The sequence below is a fragment of the Podarcis gaigeae genome (assembly GCF_964106915.1).
Source record: "Podarcis gaigeae genome assembly, chromosome: 9".
Lineage (NCBI taxonomy): Eukaryota > Metazoa > Chordata > Lepidosauria > Squamata > Lacertidae > Podarcis > Podarcis gaigeae.
In genome coordinates, this window is record NC_139685.1 from 69,075,699 (window position 1) to 69,095,305 (window position 19,607).

Genomic DNA, 19,607 nt, shown 5'->3' on the forward strand with positions numbered 1-19,607 from the left:
TGGTACCAGCGTTGCAGTCTTTTGAGCACCAGGCAAGTGCATTATGTGCCATAGCGTTTTGTGTTGTTGCCGTTGTCAACAAAGAAGAAAAAAAGAACGCAGAACTATATTGATACAAAATCTTATACCGCTTGTTCTTCTCCCGTTGAAAAGTTAGTTCCACTTATTTTAATGGATGAAAAGGAATTAAAAAGCACAACGTTATCATAGCTCAGTTGGTAGAGCATGAGATTCTTAATCTCAGGGTTGTGGGTTCGAGCTGGACTAGATGACCCTTGGGGTTCCTTCCAATTCTATGTGCACTCTATATATTCCCCTCATTCTAAAGGCTGGTGTATAATGCACATCTTTCTATACATTTCTTTGTTTTCTAACAAGTCAGTTTAGTTAACCGCTCTGGCATTTTAAGGGGTTTTTGTTGCCTCTCTGTCTACTTTTAAGTTTTTATACTATTTCCTATTGCCTCTCGGTCTGCAAACGGCTATGATTGCAATGGGTTTTTGTGTTTCATCTGAATAATATTTTTTATGTTCACTGCCCTGGAATCCATTGAATGGAAGGGGGAGTTTGGAAATATTTCAAACAACCGAGAAAAGGAGAAAAGCGCCCGCAGGACATGTTCCTGCCTTGCAAGGAACGCCGGCTGAAGCATCCTACATTAATCCTTTGTAACATGCACATCTAACAAATATACTGATCTCTACAAAAACACCAGATGTTACTTATGCTCTCTCTTCCAATGAAAGAGGACTTTTCGAAGGCAGTCCCAGGGAAGCGAGACGATAGTTAAGCAAATCCAAGGGCAGCTTAAGACAATGCAGATGAACAGTAGCAGATGAATAGGCAATAATTGCAAGCCCCACACATTTGAATATGGGAGGTGGGGGGACAATAGGACACCAAAAGGGCAACTATCTTCAGGCCCTGTTGGTGGGCTTCCCAGAAGCAGCTAACCCAACTGGCCACTGTAGGACAGGACAGGGGGGAAAAGGTCAACCTTTTCATTTGATCCCGCAGAGCTCCTCTTACATTCTTGTCATTGCGGGATGGAGATGCGAAACACCTTCTGCTCATGATGTGGGAAAACATGACCAGCCAAAGGCATAAAGAAAGGTGCATTCGCTCTGCAATTCTTCCCCACAAGGTTGTGGAGCAGCCTGGTTACCTGGCTGAGAGCTGGATTTAACAAAATAAAAAAAAATCCCTCCAGTAGCACCTTAAGAGACCAAGCAATTTTGTTATTGGTATGAGCTTTTGTGGGCATGCGCACTTCTTCAGATACAGGTATCTGAAGAAACAGGGATTGTGTGTACGCACATTTCTTCAGGTATCTGAAGAAGTGTACATGCACATGAAAGCTCATACCAATAAGAAACTTAGTTGGTCTCTAAGGTGCTACTGAGTAGGACGCAGGTGGCACTGTGGGTTAAACCACAGAGCCTAGGACTTGTCGATCAGAAGGTCAACGGTTCAAATCCCCGCAATGGGCTGAGCTCCTGCCAACCTAGCAATTCAAAAGCACATCAAAAGTGCAAGTAGATAAATAGGTACTGCTCCGGCGGGAAGGTAAACGGCGTTTCCATGCACTGTTCTGGTTCGCCAGAAGTGGCTTAGTCATGCTGGCCACATGACCCGGAAGCTGTACGCCGGCTCCCTCGGCCAATAAAGTGAGATGAGCGCCGCAACCCCAGAGTTGGTCACGACTGGACCTAATGGTCAGGGGTCCCTTTACCTTTACCTTAAGGTGCTACTGGAAGGATTTTTTAAAATTTGGTTCTGACTATGGCAGACCAACACGGTTACCTACCTATAGTTGGATTTAAGTTCCATGAAATCAGGCAGTAAAGGGGAAAGGTTAAGGCTGAGGGTTGACCAGGTGTTGGGGGAGGCAGATCTCACCTGACCTCTGAGTGAAGAGGCTATAGCATCATTCCCTCTATTTCCAAAGTTCAGGGGATGTGAGTCATGGGTTATGTAGACAAAATGGCATCACCTGAACACTGGAGGGAGGTATCAGCAGACCCTGCAGATTTGCGGAAGTACATAGAATCATAGAATTGAGGAGTTGGCCTACTTGGGAGAAGGCCTAGTTGAGGAATAGGAATGGGTGGCCTAACTGCACAGAACCTCTCAGCCTCTGCCAGGCCTTTGCTGGAATGAATAGCTCTTCTCTCAGCCAGCTGTTGTACTTACAGCCTCGGCTCCCCCCTGTCTATATTTACAGCACTTGTGTCTGGTCCTAACCAGGCCCACTTCAGCTCTGAGGTTGCCTTCAGAGAGCACCTGCTTGGCATGCAGAAGGTACCAGCCGCTTTAGATAGGGCAGGGAGAGAACGCTGCCTGAAATCGCAGGCAGCCACGACCAGTCCGTGTTGACATTACTGAGCTAGGTGGACCCAAGAAGGCAGCTTCCATGCCACATTTCCTGCTTCTACACTAATAATAACAGAAATAATAATAATATTTGTATGCTGTGCATCTGACTAGGTTCCCCAAGACACTCTGGGCAGCTCCCAACAGAGTTTTGAAAACACAATAAAACATCAGACATTAAAAAGCTTCCCTATACAGGGCTGTCTTCAGATAAGTCAGATAATTGTTTATTTCATATGTTTATGACATATGATGGGAGGGCGTTCCACAGGGCAGGCGCCACTACCAAAAAGGCCCTCTGCCTGGTTCCCTATAGCTTCACTTCTTGAGGGAGGGAACTGCCAGAAGGCCCTCGGAGCTGGAGCTCAATGTCCTGGCTGAACGTTGGTGGTTGAGATGCTCCTTCACGAATACAGGGTATACAGTGGTACCTCGGGTTAAGTACTTACCGTATTTTTCGCTCTATAACACGCACCCGACCATAACACGCACGTAGTTTTTAGAGGAGGAAAATCCGTAGGCATGCCACCCATAGGTATTCCCTCCATAACACGCACAGACATTTCCCCTTACTTTTTAGGAGGAAAAAAGTGAGTGTTATGGTGCAAAAAATACGGTAATTCATTCCGGAGGTCAGTTCTTAACCTGAAACTGTTCTTAACCTGAAGCACCACTTTAGCTAATGGGGCCTCCTGCTGCCACTGCGCCACCGGAGCCCAATTTCTGTTCTTATCCTGAAGCAAAGTTCTTAACCTGAAGCACTATTTCTGGGTTGGCGGAGTGTGTAACCTGAAGCGTATGTAACCTGGAGAGTATGTAACCAAAGGTACCACTGTACTAGTATGCTAAGCCCTTGCTTTGTCCTCAGCTGGCTCGGACCTCAGGAAGCAGAACCGACCTTTCAGATGCTCCTGCTGAGGCTCTTCCATTTTGTATTTATGAGGCCGGAGAGGGCTCAGCAACACTGGAAGCTTTGTAAAACCTGCACTCCTCCAGCATTATTACAGACGTTGGGACAACTCCCAACAGAAATCCTATCACGCTGACAATAATATTGGGATTCAATATTAGCACCGCTGCCTGCAGCTGTCCTCTGGGTTGCTGATGGGACGCAGCCACTGAGGCCTGTAATCTATTTTGACACCAGAGTTACAGATTCCATTATGCTGACAGTTTGGAGGCCGCTGTCTGGCGGCCCGTGTTTGTGCTCCTGACAGATCGAGTCCCATCGGGGCTTCCGCGATGTCTATTTAATATCTAACTGCTGAATTATTTAAAATGCATACATCTCAATTAAATAAACCCACACACCAAGCCAATCTGGCATGTAATTGATACTTCCTCTGTCCTTCCAGCCTTTGAGAAATCACACTGCGGTAGCTAAATTTAGCTCGAATCATTGCCGGGGATGTGGGAGGGACATTGACCGATGGTAATAATGATGATCTCTCTCTTTCTCTATTGTAAGACTTGGGGGAGTTGGGAAAGAGAAGCTTACTGGAGCCAGAAGTGTTGTTGGTTGCCTTAATGGTCGTCGTGTAGTGGGCAAATATCTCCCTTGTTAGATAAATAACATAAAACGACAAGGAAATAGAAGACTCCACTGAAAGGGCTGTAACTCAGCAAAAGAGCACATGTTTTCCATGTGGACAGTCTCAAGGTTCAGTCTCCAGCTTCTCCAAATAGATCATGGAAAAACTTTTATCTTAAGTTTAAAGGTTTTTCCATGCCCTACCAGAGAGGAATGGGAGATCAAGTTGATGGATTATGCCAAAATGGCTAAAATGACCGGAAGAATCAGAAATCAGGAAGACCAAAATTTTAATAAGGAATGAGGGGAATTTATCATTCATCTTAAAAACCATTGTAAACAGTTAAAATCGTTAGCAGGATTGGAATAATACTTGTAGTTAAATGGTGAATTTTGGACAAAATAGAGAGGTATAAGATTTGGATTATTATAAAATATGCAGGAAGAAATGATTAGCAATAGGACCCACAAAGGGGAGGAGGGAAGTCTGGGAGATTTTCTGGAATCTTGTTTCTACCTTTATCTGAAACTCTGGAGAGCCACTTCCATGGTATGGACCAGAGATGGGCAACATTTTTGGTCCTGCGGGTCGCCTGCAGTATTGTTTTAGAAAAAGCATGCCCTCGCTATCTGTCTTTCTGTCTGTCTCTCACTCATACACAGGAATGTTTCTCCTAAGATGGTACCTTGCTGCCATATTTGGCATAAAAACAATGCAAGTGGGTGGTGTTAAGTTTTGCTCAGGGTAGATCTATTGAGTCTAAAACTGGTTACACAGCCCAGCGTTCAAATTTCTACAGCATCATGAAGCTTTCAGGTTAGGCCAACTGAATTCTCTCTCACAGGGTTGTTGTGAGGTTAAAGTAAAGGTAAAGGGACCCCTGACCGTTAGGTCCAGTCACAGACGACTCTGGGGTTGCAGCGATCATCTCGCTCTACAGGCCGAGGGAGCCGGCGTTTGTCCACAGACAGCTTCCGGGTCATGTGGCCAGCATGACTAAGCTGCTTCTGGCGAACCAGAGCAGCACATGGAAACACTGTTTACCTTCCCGCCGGAGTGGTACCTATTTATCTACTTGCACTTTGACGTGCTTTCAAACTGCTAGGTTGGCAGGAGCTGGGACCGACCAACGGGAGCTCACCCCGTCATGGGGATTCGAACCACCAACCTTCTGATTGGCAAGCCCTAGGCTCTGTAGTTTAGACCACAATGCCATGTGCACCACTCTCAGCTCACAGGGTTGTTGTGAGGTTAAAGAAGCACACCATCCTGAGCTCTGTTGAAAAGAGGTGGGGATACCAATGTAAACTTCAACAAACCATCTTCAGATGCTTCACATTAGATGCTTCACATCTAATATAAATGGGCCATCTCTAGAGACCTCCCAACATGCTGGGGAATGGGGGCATCTGGGGGGATGTCTATAGGCCACACATTATTTTTTTAAAAAAACCTGCTTTCTGTGCTTCTCTAAAGTTTATTTATTTAAGTTCTAAAAAGAATGTATCACAGGAAAAAAGTAAAACCTAAGTATTTGTGATAACTTCCAAGTTCAGGAGTTTTCATCTACTTACTCCTGTCGTGAAGCGATAACTTCCCTTGTTTGTGTCATCAATTAGTTGTCGAGGAGATAATTGGGACGATACAAGGAGAGGAATTATAACTTCAGAAAGAGAACAGGCTCTGGGAAAATAAGAACCCCTGAGGATAAGATTGCTGTCTTTTACAATAATGCTTCTCGTTCATACTAATTAGCAGAGAGACCCCATCAACAGCGTAAGGCCTCTGCTAAAGTCACTTCGACTGCGGCGGTTTTATACGTGAGCTCTCTCTCTGCCAGCCGTTGCTTTAAACGGCATCTGGTTTGTTATAGACACACACTTATATATATATACAGCAAGAAAGCTGTCAGGATAAACTGGCTCCGTAAGCAGACATGGAGCTGTTTCCTGGATTTTGGGTTTTTAACTGAGAAACCTAAGGCAGAGGTGAAGAAATCTGCAGGAATATCAAAGGAAGCTTCAGTGAAAAAGGTTAGTGAAAATTCTCAGGCACCTCCTGCAGACCTCTGCGTTGCCACCTAACTTTATCTAAAACGAAGTTCAAGGCCAATGTTCTGCTCAAGCAAGGTAGCCCTGGCAATTTCAGGAAAAGGGAAGGTGATTTTCTGTAAGGTTCGCTAGATTCTTCAGGGCGGTTTCATACGCCTGCTGCTTACCGTATCGTGGCTGATCTCTAATTGTGTAGACGATCGCGGAATCGCTGACCCCTGGCACCTCAGCTTGCAGAATTCTGTTGGTGATTTGCAGCATCCCTCCCTCCGGGACCCACACCATCGAGCTGGCAACTAATCGCGGCAGCCCATTGCTCTGCAAAGAGGACAGAAAGCGACCACAGTCATTAAACGCTGACCAAGAGGAAACACATTTCGAAGACATGAATAAGGCTGACCATCTTAGGTAGTATTACAGTCATACCTTGGTTACAGCCGCTTCAGGTTGCATTTTTTCGCGTTGCGGACCGCCAAAACCCAGAAGTACCAGAACGGGTTACTTCCGGGTTTTGGTGGTCGCGCATGCGCAGAAGCACTAAATTCCACTTTGCACATGCGCAGAAGCACTGAATCGCAACCCGCGGGTGCACAGACGTGGGTTGCGAATGCTGCGGGTTGTGAACATGCATCCTGCACGGATCACGTTCACAACCCGAGTGTCCACTGTATTAGAAGTTTAACTGAAAACCTGAACCAGCCACCACTTACTTTTTTCTCAGGGATGCGGAACCCTTTCTCAATCCAAGGGCCACATTCCCTTCTCAGCAACCTTCCGGGGGCCAGAAAAGTGGGTGGGGCAACAGATGTAAATTTTTCCTTTGTAAAATAGGCTGGGTCCTGCATACACTCTCACACATCTGTGTATCCTCCTCCCAGACAAGCAAGGGCTAGGATCAGAGTTCAATGACGTATTCCATCCAAGTAAAGATGTTTCGGGTGCGAAGCAGAACCACTGAGGGGTGTGGCTTGGAGAGAGGGGGTGTGGCCAAGTGTCCTGAGGGCCAGACAGAGATGGAGGGCCATGTTCAGCTCCCTGAGCCTTAGTTTCCTCACCCCTGCAGTAAGGTGTCAGGAGACTTGATTTGGGGAGGCCAGGGATTTGGGGAAAGAGCACAACCACCTTAAATATTGAGGAACAATCTTAGTAGGAACATCTCAGGGGTCTCTGGAAGTGGGATGGTGGCCCCTGTGTGCTCATTAAAATAGGGAAGGTAAGTACTAGCTAAAGTCTGCTGCTGTTTGATTTTTTAAAAAAGCTCTTGTTTTAAAATGTTTCAAAATGTTATATGTTAGTTTAGATTTTGTATTTGCATTTATGGGGTTAGGGGCTTTTGTTGGGGGGATATATTTTTATTAGTTTGTAGCTTTGTTAATTGTCTTAATTATTTTTATAATGTATTTTGTGCTTTTACGTTGTGACTTTGTGTTGTGAATCGCCCTGAGACATAGGGCTGTATATAATTTTTTAAATAACAATAACAAAATATTAATAAATTAACAATAACAATAACTTTATAGTAATATAATATAATGAATATGTAATAATAATAATCTTAAGCAGAACATTAAAAAAATTTCTTTTGCTGCAGAATCCACTGCACTTAAGAGAAGCTTAGTAGCAGGCATTTCATACGGAGAGCGGACCTCTTGAAAAGGTGAAGAAGATTATCAGAATTATTACATCAAGGGAGAAACTAGAGAGTCTGGATGTGCTTTGAAGTCCTTTAAGCATGTAGGATCAAAAAACTGCTTTGCTTAAGCATCAAGGAATACACTTAAGTATATATGTATTTTTAAAATTTCAAGGAGTTTCTAGATTGAATCCGCCTTATATTCACTTCAACTATATGTGGAAGCAGTCCTGAGGGCCAGGAAGAGAGGTTTGGAGGGCCAACTTGGGCCTGAGGGTCCTCACATACAACTGTAGGCTCTCTCCTCAGTCAAACTGGAACGTGTCAAAGAGGAGGGCAACCAAAATGGTCAAAGGCCTGGAAACGATGCCTTATGAGGAACGGCTAAGGGAGCTGGGCATGTTTAGCCTGGAGAAGAGGAGGTTAAGGGGTGATATGATAGCCATGTTCAAATATATAAAAGGATGTCACATAGAGGAGGGAGAAAGGTTGTTTTCTGCTGCTCCAGAGAAGCGGACACGGAGCAATGGATCCAAACTACAAGAAAGAAGATTCCACCTAAACATTAGGAAGAACTTCCTGACAGTAAGAGCTGTTCGACAGTGGAATTTGCTGCCAAGGAGTGTGGTGGAGTCTCCTTCTTTGGAGGTCTTTAAGCAGAGGCTTGACAACCATATGTCAGGAGTGCTCTGATGGTGTTTCCTGCTTGGCAGGGGGTTGGACTCGATGGCCCTTGTGGTCTCTTCCAACTCTATGATTCTATGATTCTATGTACATTGCCATTGCTCCCCTCCACAAATCCACAAATCTAAAAGGGGCTGGGATTTCATCAGTGGAATGCTGGAGAGCTTGCTTTTATTCCTCCTAAATGGACAAAAAGAATAATTCGTCCCCCCTCCTGCCCTTACCTAATCATTTCTCCAGTCATTTTTGAAACAACATTCCTTCTTGGCAGACTTTGATGCTTTAATCCAACAAATAAATAAAAGTGAAGGAGGCTCTTATTATTGTTGTTCATTTCATTTCTATACTGCTTTCTGTTTTTAAGAACGGAATCCCAAAGCAGTTTACAACACATTAAAACATCAAATAAAACAATATAGAATTTTAAAAAAAATGCTGAGAAAAGTCAAATATGAAATATAAATTAACTGGAAACTAAAATATTATCTTTAAGATTTCAAAATAAAACGTTACAAAGGAGGTCAACTACAGAATGCACATTGAACGCAGCAAACTTAACAACAACAATTATCCTAAACGTTTCAAAAGAAAAGGAAGTCAAATGTAAAACACCCATTTTAAACAGCACAATTAACAAGAGAACAAACTAGTATCATAAGCATAGAACAGATCTGCTGCCGTCAAAGCTGCTAACCCTCCAAACTTATTACTTTTGATTCACCAGTTCTAAGCCAGCTTTGTAAAAAAATCTGGCAGGATTTGCTGTCAGCAATTTACAATGGAAGTATTTGAACTCAGCACCAAAACAACCAAAATCCTGCACCGAGAAAATTGGTGTTCTCTATAAACAGGTTGCACATTGATTCCTTCATGTCCAGCTTGATGCTGCCTTTACAGCAGATGTCTTCAACCTTTTCAGAGCTGAGAACAATTTTGAAGTTCTGAGCAAGTGATGTGGGTGAAATCGCTCCGCTAGTTTCTTGCCCTCCTTCTCCAGATCAGCCCTCTCCACTGTTAAGTTGTGGGTGAACATATCAGACAACACAGCAATTCTTCAAACAACTCTTGTTTATTCACAGGCCAGAACAGAACTGAACTGAAGGGTTCAGCCAGCCTACATATATAGAGCTCCACTAGAACGCAACAGTAACCATTTTCTGTAACTATCCAATCACTGAACGTCACTTTCAATCCCTTATTTGCATATGTGGACCTGAACTATCTACAGTATTGCCCTGCTGGCCCAGGGTGAGAACTTCAGTACATAACATCCACCCCCATCCTTTGAGGCAAGATGGCATTTTGATCCCCTGCTTCTTCTTTCCCCAGAAGCAAACATAGCCTAGCTTGCTCCAGAACAAAGCTTTGCTCAAACTTTTACAAGCCCTAAGCAGGCTGTGAGCTGTAGAATCAGAGGATCACGAAACAGCGCCCAGGACAGCTGGTTTTCATCTCTGTCTCAGATCCTTGAAAATCACAAGCCCAGGCCACTGCCATTTCCGAAATTGCCACCAGTGCTCAATGCAGTGAAAAAGCAACAATTCCTCAGATAGACCAGATGTTCTCATTTGGCACAGCAGTATTAGTTACCCTAATTTAAAAAGATCAGTCTGAGGACGGGGGTAAAGCACTGAAACCGCTGAGAGGAGATACTGTAAAAGGCACCCAAATGTCTCAGACGTTTCCACAATAGATAATGAAGCAAGGGAACTCAGCAAGAAGAACAGAACTACAGTCAAACCTCAGCTCCCGAATGCCTCCGTTTTGGAACGTTTCGGCTCCTGAACGGCGAAAACCTGGAAGTAAATACTCTGGTTTCCGAACATTTTTCGGAAGTCGAATGTCCAATGTGGCTTCTGCTTGAGTGCAAGAAGCACATGCAACCAATCGGAAGCCGCACCTCGGTTGTCGAACATTTCAGAAGCCGAACGGGCTTCCGGAACGGATTATGTTTGACAGCCGAGGTTTGACTGCATGATGAAAAATGTATTTTAAAAAACACTCCATCTGACATCAAATTGCAGTTCAAGGATGCGCAGAATCAGGACTGTCGCCAGAATCTACACCTCTGAGGGTCTCTGGAGAGCTTTGGAGACACCAACCTACATGAGGATTGTGTGTCCTGGATAAAGAAAATACTTCCTGATGCCATTATACAAGCTGGCCATTTCAAGAGGATGCGCAGAGCACTCCATCCAAAGTAAAAGAAAATGGTGAGACATCATTGCTCGCTTTAAAGGTAAAGGGACCCCTGACCATTAGGTCCAGTTGTGACCAACTCTGGGGTTGCGGCGCTCATCTCGCTTTATTGGCCGAGGGAGCTGGCGTACAGCTTCCGGGTCATGTGGCCAGCATGACTAAGCCGCTTCTGGCAAACCAGAACAGTACACAGAAACGCCATTTACCTTCCCGCTGGAGTGGTACCTATTTATCTACTTGCACTTTGACGCACTTTCAAACTGCTAGGTTGGCAGGAGCAGGTACTGAGCAATGGGAGCTCACCCCGTCGTGGGGATTCGAACCTCCAACCTTCTGATCAGCAAGTCCTAGGCTCTGTGGTTTAACCCACAGTGCCACCCGCATCCCTTTGTTTCCTTTAGCTCCTCCATAATTAAAAATGACTTAATTCAAAAGTTCAGAACACTGAGAACTGTAACAGAAAATTCAACAATAAACATCTACCAGGATCTCTGCACAAGAACGCTGCAACGCAGCTGTGAACTTAAAATTTGCACGACGGTGGTCCACGAAGCAGGCGTAAGGTACCGATGGGGCTGCCATTCAAACTCCCAATAACTTATGAAGGAGTAACTAAAGACGCTTTCACACAACAGGAGGTTTTTTTAAAGAAACCACTGAATCAACTGGGACTGCAACCAAATGAAGACAAACAGCTGGGAGAAGTAGGCAGTGGAGAGGAAAATTCAAAGGAGGAGACTGACAGCAAATAAAAAAGGAAGAAAAGCAAGACGAAAAAGACAGCTGCAAAAAAACTCAACAATAACAGCAAAAACAGCACACAGATGGCTTCTTGTCTGCCTACTGAAATTACCATCTATAACACACCTTCCAACATTTTTGCCCCCAAAATTGGGACGTAAGGAGGGGAGTACCTTCCCTTCTATTGCTCATCAGCAGGGTCGTGCCACAGCGCTGGACCCTCAGCATTTTGGTGCAACCCTGCTGACAAGCGCCAAACTGAAAAAGGGACATCCTGGGATGCAAAGAGAAGCCGGGATTGGCTTCTGGGGTAATAATGATAAAAATAAAAATTTATTTATATCCCGCCCTTCCCGGTTCAGAAAACCGGGCTCAGGGCGACTAACAACAAATTTAAAACACTTAATTGATGCAACAAAAACAGCATAAAATACAATATAAAACGTGAAGAACAATAAATTCAGAATTCAAAAATCAATTTGGGGGGAAATCCATCCAATAAACATTAGATGATCACCAGGGCTAACTATTTGGGCCTGCGAGGAGACCAGGGGAGAATTAGCTGTGGGATCCCAGAGTGGGTAATCTTCATAAAAAGGTAACAGGATGTCCCACTTAAAACGGGACAGTTGTGGGGTATTGTCAAGCATGCAAAGTCCTCCCCTCCCCTGGTAACTTCATAGGAAGAATCACAAGCCGTTTGTGTTTCATGGTCCTTTTATTTCAGTCATCTGGTTGCAAAGCAAGAACCCACGTCTCTCCACAAGGAGAGGGGCTGGCTACTCTGAGCCCTTCCCCTTCCTTCCCCAGCAACATTCTGGGCACCAATGGGAAGTTCCACTCCTCTGTATTCTCTGTTCTCTAATATGCAGAGACCTATGAGACCGAGGGGAGGGGGGTCACCCTTCTCTCTAGGGAGCTCTCTGCTGGCTGTTCCCTCCCTTCTCCCTCTTCTTTCACTATTTTATAGCTAGGTAACTCCTGCAAAGGCTGTGGAACGTTCTGTCTCCTACAGAAACCACTGGGGCGAAGGGGGGCAAATCTTCCTCCTCTTCAGAGAGAAGCTGATCTGACAGAGGATTCACTTCCAAATATTCCTGTTTAGACCTTTCCCTGACAGGTTCGACCAAAAGCTATAATCTCTAACCAAAAAGGGCAAGAATTGGCTTTATACTATGGGTTCCCGGCCCAAGTTTTGGTCACTGGGGAACCCTCTCCGACATTTCCCATTGACTGGAGCAGTGGTGTCGCAACGGGGGGACACAGTGTGCCCCGGGTGTGATGTCTGGGGTGTGTGAAAAGAAGGCACCCCGTGGGGGCTTGCGGTGGTGCGAGCAGCAGCCACGAACGGAGGATCCTGGCACAGGCGGCAAACCATGATGTACAGTGCTCTGGTCAGACCTCACCTGGAGTACTGTGTCCAGTTCTGGGCACCACAGTTCAAGAAGGACACTGACAAACTGGAATGTGTCCAGAGGAGGGCAACCAAAATGGTCAAAGGCCTGGAAACGATGCCTTATGAGGAACAGCTAAGGGAGCTGGGCATGTTTAGCCTGGAGAAGAGGAGGTTAAGGGGTGATATGATAGCCATGTACAAATATATAAAAAGATGTCACATAGAGGAGGGAGAAAGGTTGTTTTCTGCTGCTCCAGAGAAGCGGACACGGAGCAATGGATCCAAACTGCAAGAAAGAAGATTCCACCTAAACATTTGGAAGAGCTTCCTGACAGTAAGAGCTGTTCGACATTGGAATTTGCTGCCAAGGAGTGTGGTGGAGTCTCCTTCTTTGGAGGTCTTTAAGCAGAGGCTTGACAACCATATGTCAGGAGTGCTCTGATGGTGTTTCCTGCTTGGCAGGGGGTTGGACTCGATGGCCCTTGTGGTCTCTTCCAACTCTATGATTCTATGATTCTATTCTATGTGTGGCGTCACATGCATGCGCTGTACATAATGACACTGCACATGCCATGAGCGGAGGATCCTGGCACCGTCCATCTGGTGCTGGAGCGGCGGCACTGGTAAACCACTATGTACAGCACATGTGTGGCATTGCCTTCGTTCACCCCTGGACTGGAGCACCAAGCAAGGCTGCCCACTATCTCCCCTGCTTTTCCCCTGACTATGGGACCCTTAACTTGGGTACTGAAAACAGAATTTGATTTAAAAGGTTCTGAGTTATTTGGAGAAACCTATCCCATCAATATGTTGGCAGATGACGTTGCTCCATTCCTTTCTGATCCTGAAACCTCATTACCTGCTGCTATGCACCAATTGTCTTTCACATAACTTGTATATTTACTCCAATCTTTCAAGAATTTCTGGTCCCGCTAGTTTCAAATTCTCCCTGTCATTTTATTCTGCATACTCCAAAACATCTATTACATTTTATGCAAACAAGAGACCTCAGCTACATCATAAGACCCTTTACAGGGCCAAGAAAGAATGGTGTATAAAAACTTTGGTCACCTGAAGGATATCCTTTTCATTTTACAAGGTCCCATGGTTAAAAAGGGATAATGGAGGTCAAGACTTTATGTGTTCCCTTATCAGAAAATGGACAAGACACTAGAAGGCATTATTAATCCCTTTCTAAAATCAAAAAGAGATTTGACCATATGGAAAAAATGGAGACTGAAGTTCTTTACATGCTCTGGGGTATTTTCCCGACATGCAACAAATGAAGGGCCATTTTTGTTCGCCTCTGGAAAAAGAACTCTGCACGTGACCCAAGCTGTTTCAAAAACAACAACAAAAGTGAGGAGGGGAGCCCTGCTTGTGTTTTGCAAAGATTTTGGAAGTGCAGCTCTTCTAACAACTGAATTGCTTTCAGACCCAAGCAGCTGAAAAAATTCCTTGCAGCAGAAAATCATCCAGCACAGATTAAACACTCTCAGTTTCTGTCATCACATTTTCTTTGTTAATGCCTTTACGATAATGTGTTTTTATATGGCTTTTTAAAAAAGGTATTTTTTAAAAAATAAAAAGATATATTAAACTGTAAGCTGAAATTCTTCAAATGCCCTTTCAAATCAGGGCATACCACACTGAAATTGTTCATTCTAATAAGGTGCATGTTCACAGATAAGCAGCGTGCATAACAGGAGGCCTCCAGCTAGGGTTATACCAGCATCCGTAACAGCTCTTGGATAACAACCAAGAAGAAGAGGAGGAGGGAGGGAGGGAGAGGAGAAAGAAAGAAAGAAAGAAATCTTCTTTTATGTATGTCTAGACGCCGCTTCTCCAAAAATAAACCTGGCATCTGGTTTGTCTCCCAAGGCTATTGTGGAAAGGTGATAATTAGACTAAGGCAGAAACTGGGTTCTTGCCAGCCCTACCTCACACTAAATCCTCTAGGGGGTTTCCGCAGCTCTCAAACCAGCGGTATCTTTTGCTCTCTTTTTCCCCCAAACGCTTGCAAAGTGGGATTCAAAAAATAATGAGACAAGGGAGTGTGAAATTGCCTAATAAAGCAAATTATATTCCGCAATCCACCTTCATCATTGTTTGTTAACAAAACCTGCGTGATCAACAGAAGGCGGGGGAACAGTGTTTTCAACGCCTTAGAATCAAACACCCACCAGTTTTTTGTCCTGTGGGGAACCTGAAATGTGAAAGGCTAGAGATTTATACTATCTGAAGAGAAACCAGAGGATACGAAACTGAGATACGAAAACTAGGAGCTAAATGGCACCTTTAGCCTAGGTTAAGGGCGCAACAACGGAATGTCTAGGTGCACTTTTTCTATAACAAGGATACAAAGCTGAAAAGGAACAAACTGCACCTGAAATATTATGTTCGTTTTTCACATGGTCTAGTGCATGGGTAGGCAAACTAAGGCCCAGCGGCAGGATCCGGCCCAATCGCCTTCTAAATCCGGCCCGCGGACGGTCTGGGAATCAGCGTGTTTTTACATGAGTAGAATGTGTGCTTTTATTTAAAATGCATCTCTGGGTTATGTCTGTGGGGCATAGGAATTCGTTCATTATTTTCCCTTCAAAATATAGTCTGCCCCCCCCCACGTTCTGAGGGACAGTGGACCGCCCCCCTGCTGAAAAAGTTTGCTGACCCCTGGTCTAGTCCTTCCGCTGCCCACCCCCCTGATATTCTTAAGAGGGTCTCTTTTCCAGTCTCCAGGGAGTAGTTGGAAATGGGGATGCAGAAAAAGGGTCTCCTTTCGTTCCACTCTGCAGTGTTAATCTGAAATATTAGGCGCAAGTACTGCACCCAGAGATCAGAAACTGCTCGTGTTAATGAAATTCCCTGTCGCAAAATGTTATGTACTGAGTTGAATAGGATCCAAAATGCAGCAGTCTGATTGGTACTAGAACAAGAGGATTCAGAATACAGCAGTCTGATTGGTCTGCAGGAGCCACCCAATCCAGCTCCAGGTGGAAGTAAATCCGCAACCTTATTGGCCTGCAGGAGAATCCCAGAATTAGCCAATCACGTGGGGCCTATTGTGCAAATAATGTATATAAAGCAGACCTTTCGGGGGAACTTCCATTCCTCAGTACTCTGAGCTGAACAAAGAGCATGGAATTCACACTCGACTCCGAGTATATTTCACAAAATGTGCTTAGAACAATGGGAGTTTCGAACACCGAGGGCACGGCTTCAGATACACTCAATGGCTCCAGTTACATGTCACAGTAAACCATGGCTTGTGTCACTTTCTTGCCTGTAAATGTTTGACTAGTACAGATGAATCCAACCTATTTCTGGAGGGAGTCACCGCTGGTCCCACAAAAGACTGGTGCCATAAAGCCACAAAGCAAAAAAAAAAATAAAAAAATTGTGGCTAGGAATATTTCCTTTTGCAAGGAAATTAAAAGCGGAACTGGAAATCATATTTTAACTTAGCCTGATCTTTTATTCCCCTTCCTTCCCAAAAACTATATACCCTTCTCACGGTTTAAAAGGCCACTGATTGCTTAATTAGTCAAAGGCATTGTTCCACTGCTGGAGGGGCTGAAAGAGAATCTTCCCAGGTCAGCGCTGGGTCTGCAGAATCCAAATCCCCCTCATTCTCTCCCCCAATAAAAACAGGTCCCAAAACTGCAACAGTGGTTCAAAAAGTGTGTACAGTGAGAAATTGCTACTCTCCGACTCAAAACACTAGAACTTGACACCATCCCACAAGACTGAGCAGCAGATTCTGGACAAACAGAAGGACACACATCTAAATGCAAATCACAATTACAAATTGTATGGAATTTGCTGCCACCAGCTAGCTTAGGTGGGTTTTTGAAAGCATTAGGCAGAATAAGCAGCAAGTTCTGAAAGATAAAATTGGAGATTCCCTACTCGAAAGCAGCATACCGCTAGTTTTCAGAATATCAGGGAGTTCCCAAAGGTTCTCTGGCTAGCCACTGCTGGAGACAAGAGCGAAGTTTTGAGGAAGAACATGGGCACTTCTCATTGTCAAGTACATTGGGCTCTGCTGCGTTGCAGCATGCCCAAATTGCACAAGAATCGCTATGTGCCATTAAGGGCTTTTCAAACATATGCAGAGCGAGAACAATCCATGCCTCTTACACATGCGAGGCCTCTTGAGCTCAGGGTTTGGCAGACGATGAAAGCCGAGCCCCGTCTTGAATTGCTTGCTAGCAAGCCACAAAGCCCAACGGACAAGTTACTACAAACCAGCACCAGTTGTGCGTGCAATGGGGGGTTCCCCAACACACACACACCCCTTTTTTCTTTGCATGGGTTTCTGTTCAACAAGGTGATCGTAAGTCTTATTACCTGAAGTCCAAATGACAGCCAGAAACACCAGAAACAAAGAGCCACAAGGCAGACTGCAGCCACCTCCCCTAAAATATGGCAACATTTCTCCTCTAGCTAAAATTGGAATGATGAAATAAAGGCCTGAAAGATGCCTAAATGCCATTTACCGATGCTACCCCAATTTTTCAATACCATTAAGCTCCTTAGCAGGAATGCATTTGACCACAGATGATCAAATGCAAAATTCAATCCATGGAGAAAGCTAGTTCTTTAAGATTAGGTTGGAATCATTTGGTGGCGCTATGGGTTAAACCACAGAGCCTAGGATTTGCCGATCAGAAGGTCGGTGGTTTGAATCCCCGCAACGGGGTGAGCTCCCGTTGCTCGGTCCCTGCTCCTGCCAACCTAGCAGTTCAAAAGGACGTCAAAATGCAAGTAGATAAATAGGTACCGCTCCGGCAGGAAGGTAAACGGCGTTTCCGTGCGCTGCTCTGGTTCGCCAGAAGCGGCTTAGTCATGCTGGCCACATGACCCGGAAGCTGTACGCTGCCTCCCTCGGCCAATAAAGCGAGTTGAGCGCCCCAACCCCAGAGTCGGCCACAACTGGACCTAATGGTCAGGGGTCCCTTTACCTTTTTATCCCCCCCCCCCGACACGCTAGTCTTCTACATGCATGGAGATATAAGATTATCTAGATCTAGATACACACCATGTTCTGGCTGCTCCCCTATAGTGTGGAACAAGCGCCACTTAACCCAACAGGATTTAATTCTGAGTAAACGGGCACAGAGTTACACAGCGCATTTATGGCACAGGAACACTCTATGGGGATTTCCATCATGGCACCTACCTTCGGCGTAATTTTGATGTGGAAGAGTATATTCTGAAAGTGATACCCGTCGCTTGCCTGCAGAACCGCCGTGTCTTCCGAACTGTCGGATCCATCGTGGATGTAATGCACAAATCCCTGCAAGAGGTCATCAAGGTGGAAAAGATTCGTCGCCAGCGAGGTGTCCCCAGAAAGCTTGGCTAGCTGCCCGTGTTTTGGAGGATCTAAAACAGCCAGTGTGACACTCTCAGGATTATCACTGTCTCGAATATCAAGCAAAAGGTTGGTGATAGCTCCAGCTTCTCCTTGGCCAAGAATGAGGGCTTCGTTCCTTAGAACGTAGGGAGCCTGAAATGTAAAGACAGCGTTCAGTTCCTTGCTTGCATGAGTAGGCAAACTAAAGCTTTGGGGCAGGATATGGCCCAATCGCGTTCTAAATCCGGCCCATGGACAGAATCCAGGAATCAGCATGTTTTTAGAAACCAGAAGCATTATTACTTGGCATTGTAGGAGATGATATAAAAAGAAAGGATTGTAAATTATTTTTATATGCAGTGACGGCAGCAAAAATATTATTGGCACAAAATTGGAAGCAAGAAGAACTACCGACAAAAGAAGAATGGAGGATGAAACTGATGGACTATGCAGAATTAGATAAATTAAGAGGAAGAATTTGAAATCTGCGGGACCAGAGATTCAAAGAAGACTGGCATAAATTTACGGACTATTTGGAAAGTAATTGTGATGATCAGATTACGCTTGTAGGTTTGCAAGAAGCTTTATAAGGTGGACTATTTGAAATATTGCAAAAAAAAAAAAGTAATGAGGGGGACTGTTAGTTAAGATAATTAAAGGCAATAGGAATTTAAGAAATGCAGAATAAGTGATAAGAACGGAGGATCATCAGAGGGGCTGTTGGAAGTCCAAAAAGATTGTATGTATGTTTTTACATGAGTAGAATGCGTCCTTTGATTTAAAATGCATCTCTGGTTTATTTTTGGGACCTGCCTGGTGTTTTTAAATGAGTAGAATGTGTGCTTTTATTTAAAATGCATCTCTGGGTTATTTGTGGGGCATAGGAATTCGTTCATTATTATTTTTTCAAAATATAGCCCGGCCCCCCACAAGGTCTGAGGGACAGTGGACTGGCCCCCTGCTGAAAAAGTTTGCTGACTCCTGGTCTATGGTTTAAACCCACTGCCACAAAATCACAGCTGTACCAACAACCGCTCATTTCCATGGCCTGTGTAAATTTGCGAGCGCAGATGCACTTACCTGTTTTACATAATAATAATAATAATTTGGGCGGCTCCCATAAAAACCAAAAATACAGTAAAATATCACACGTTAAAAACTTCCCTGAACAGGACTGCCTTAAGATGTCTTCTGAATGTCAAGTAGTTGTTTATCGCTTTGACATCTGCTGGAAGGGCGTTCCACAGGGCGGGGGCCACTACCGAGAAGGCCCTCTGTCTGGTTCCCTGTAGCTTTGCTTCTCGCAATGAGGGAACCGCCAGAAGGCCCTTCCACAGGGAGGAAAAGGGAAGCACTCTTTCAGTTACTAACTAATTCTGTTCTGAGGGAAGGGAAAGAAAGCAACTTAAGGGGTGTCAGGTGAAGTCCCGCCACTGACTGAGTTGGGAAGGAGGCAGGAGAATGGACAGGGCCACTGCAGGCTACAGGTGAGGAGCCATCGTGTGTTTTTAAAAATGTTTCCCTACATAAAAATAAAATCCTGCAAGTAGAAAGCTAGCAGAGCAGTGAAAAGCCTTGACCAGGACATCCCCCCCCCCCTTGATGTGCTGGTTTTGTTTGTTTGTTACTTTTCAAAATGTAT

The 19,607-nt window shown here is 44.7% G+C and overlaps 1 protein-coding gene across 1 annotated transcript in view; it reads right to left on the bottom strand.

Moving 5' to 3' along the window:
- The window catches only part of FRAS1 (Fraser extracellular matrix complex subunit 1), a 356,176-nt gene that overhangs the window by 87,987 nt on the left and 248,582 nt on the right, over positions 1-19,607 (bottom strand). The window contains exons 28-29 of the mRNA XM_083756149.1: positions 17,792-18,118; positions 6,124-6,274 (exon numbers count right to left, since the gene is read on the bottom strand). Of these exons, the coding sequence (XP_083612275.1) occupies positions 6,124-6,274; positions 17,792-18,118 (478 nt within the window). The remainder of the gene's footprint in view (positions 1-6,123; positions 6,275-17,791; positions 18,119-19,607) is intronic.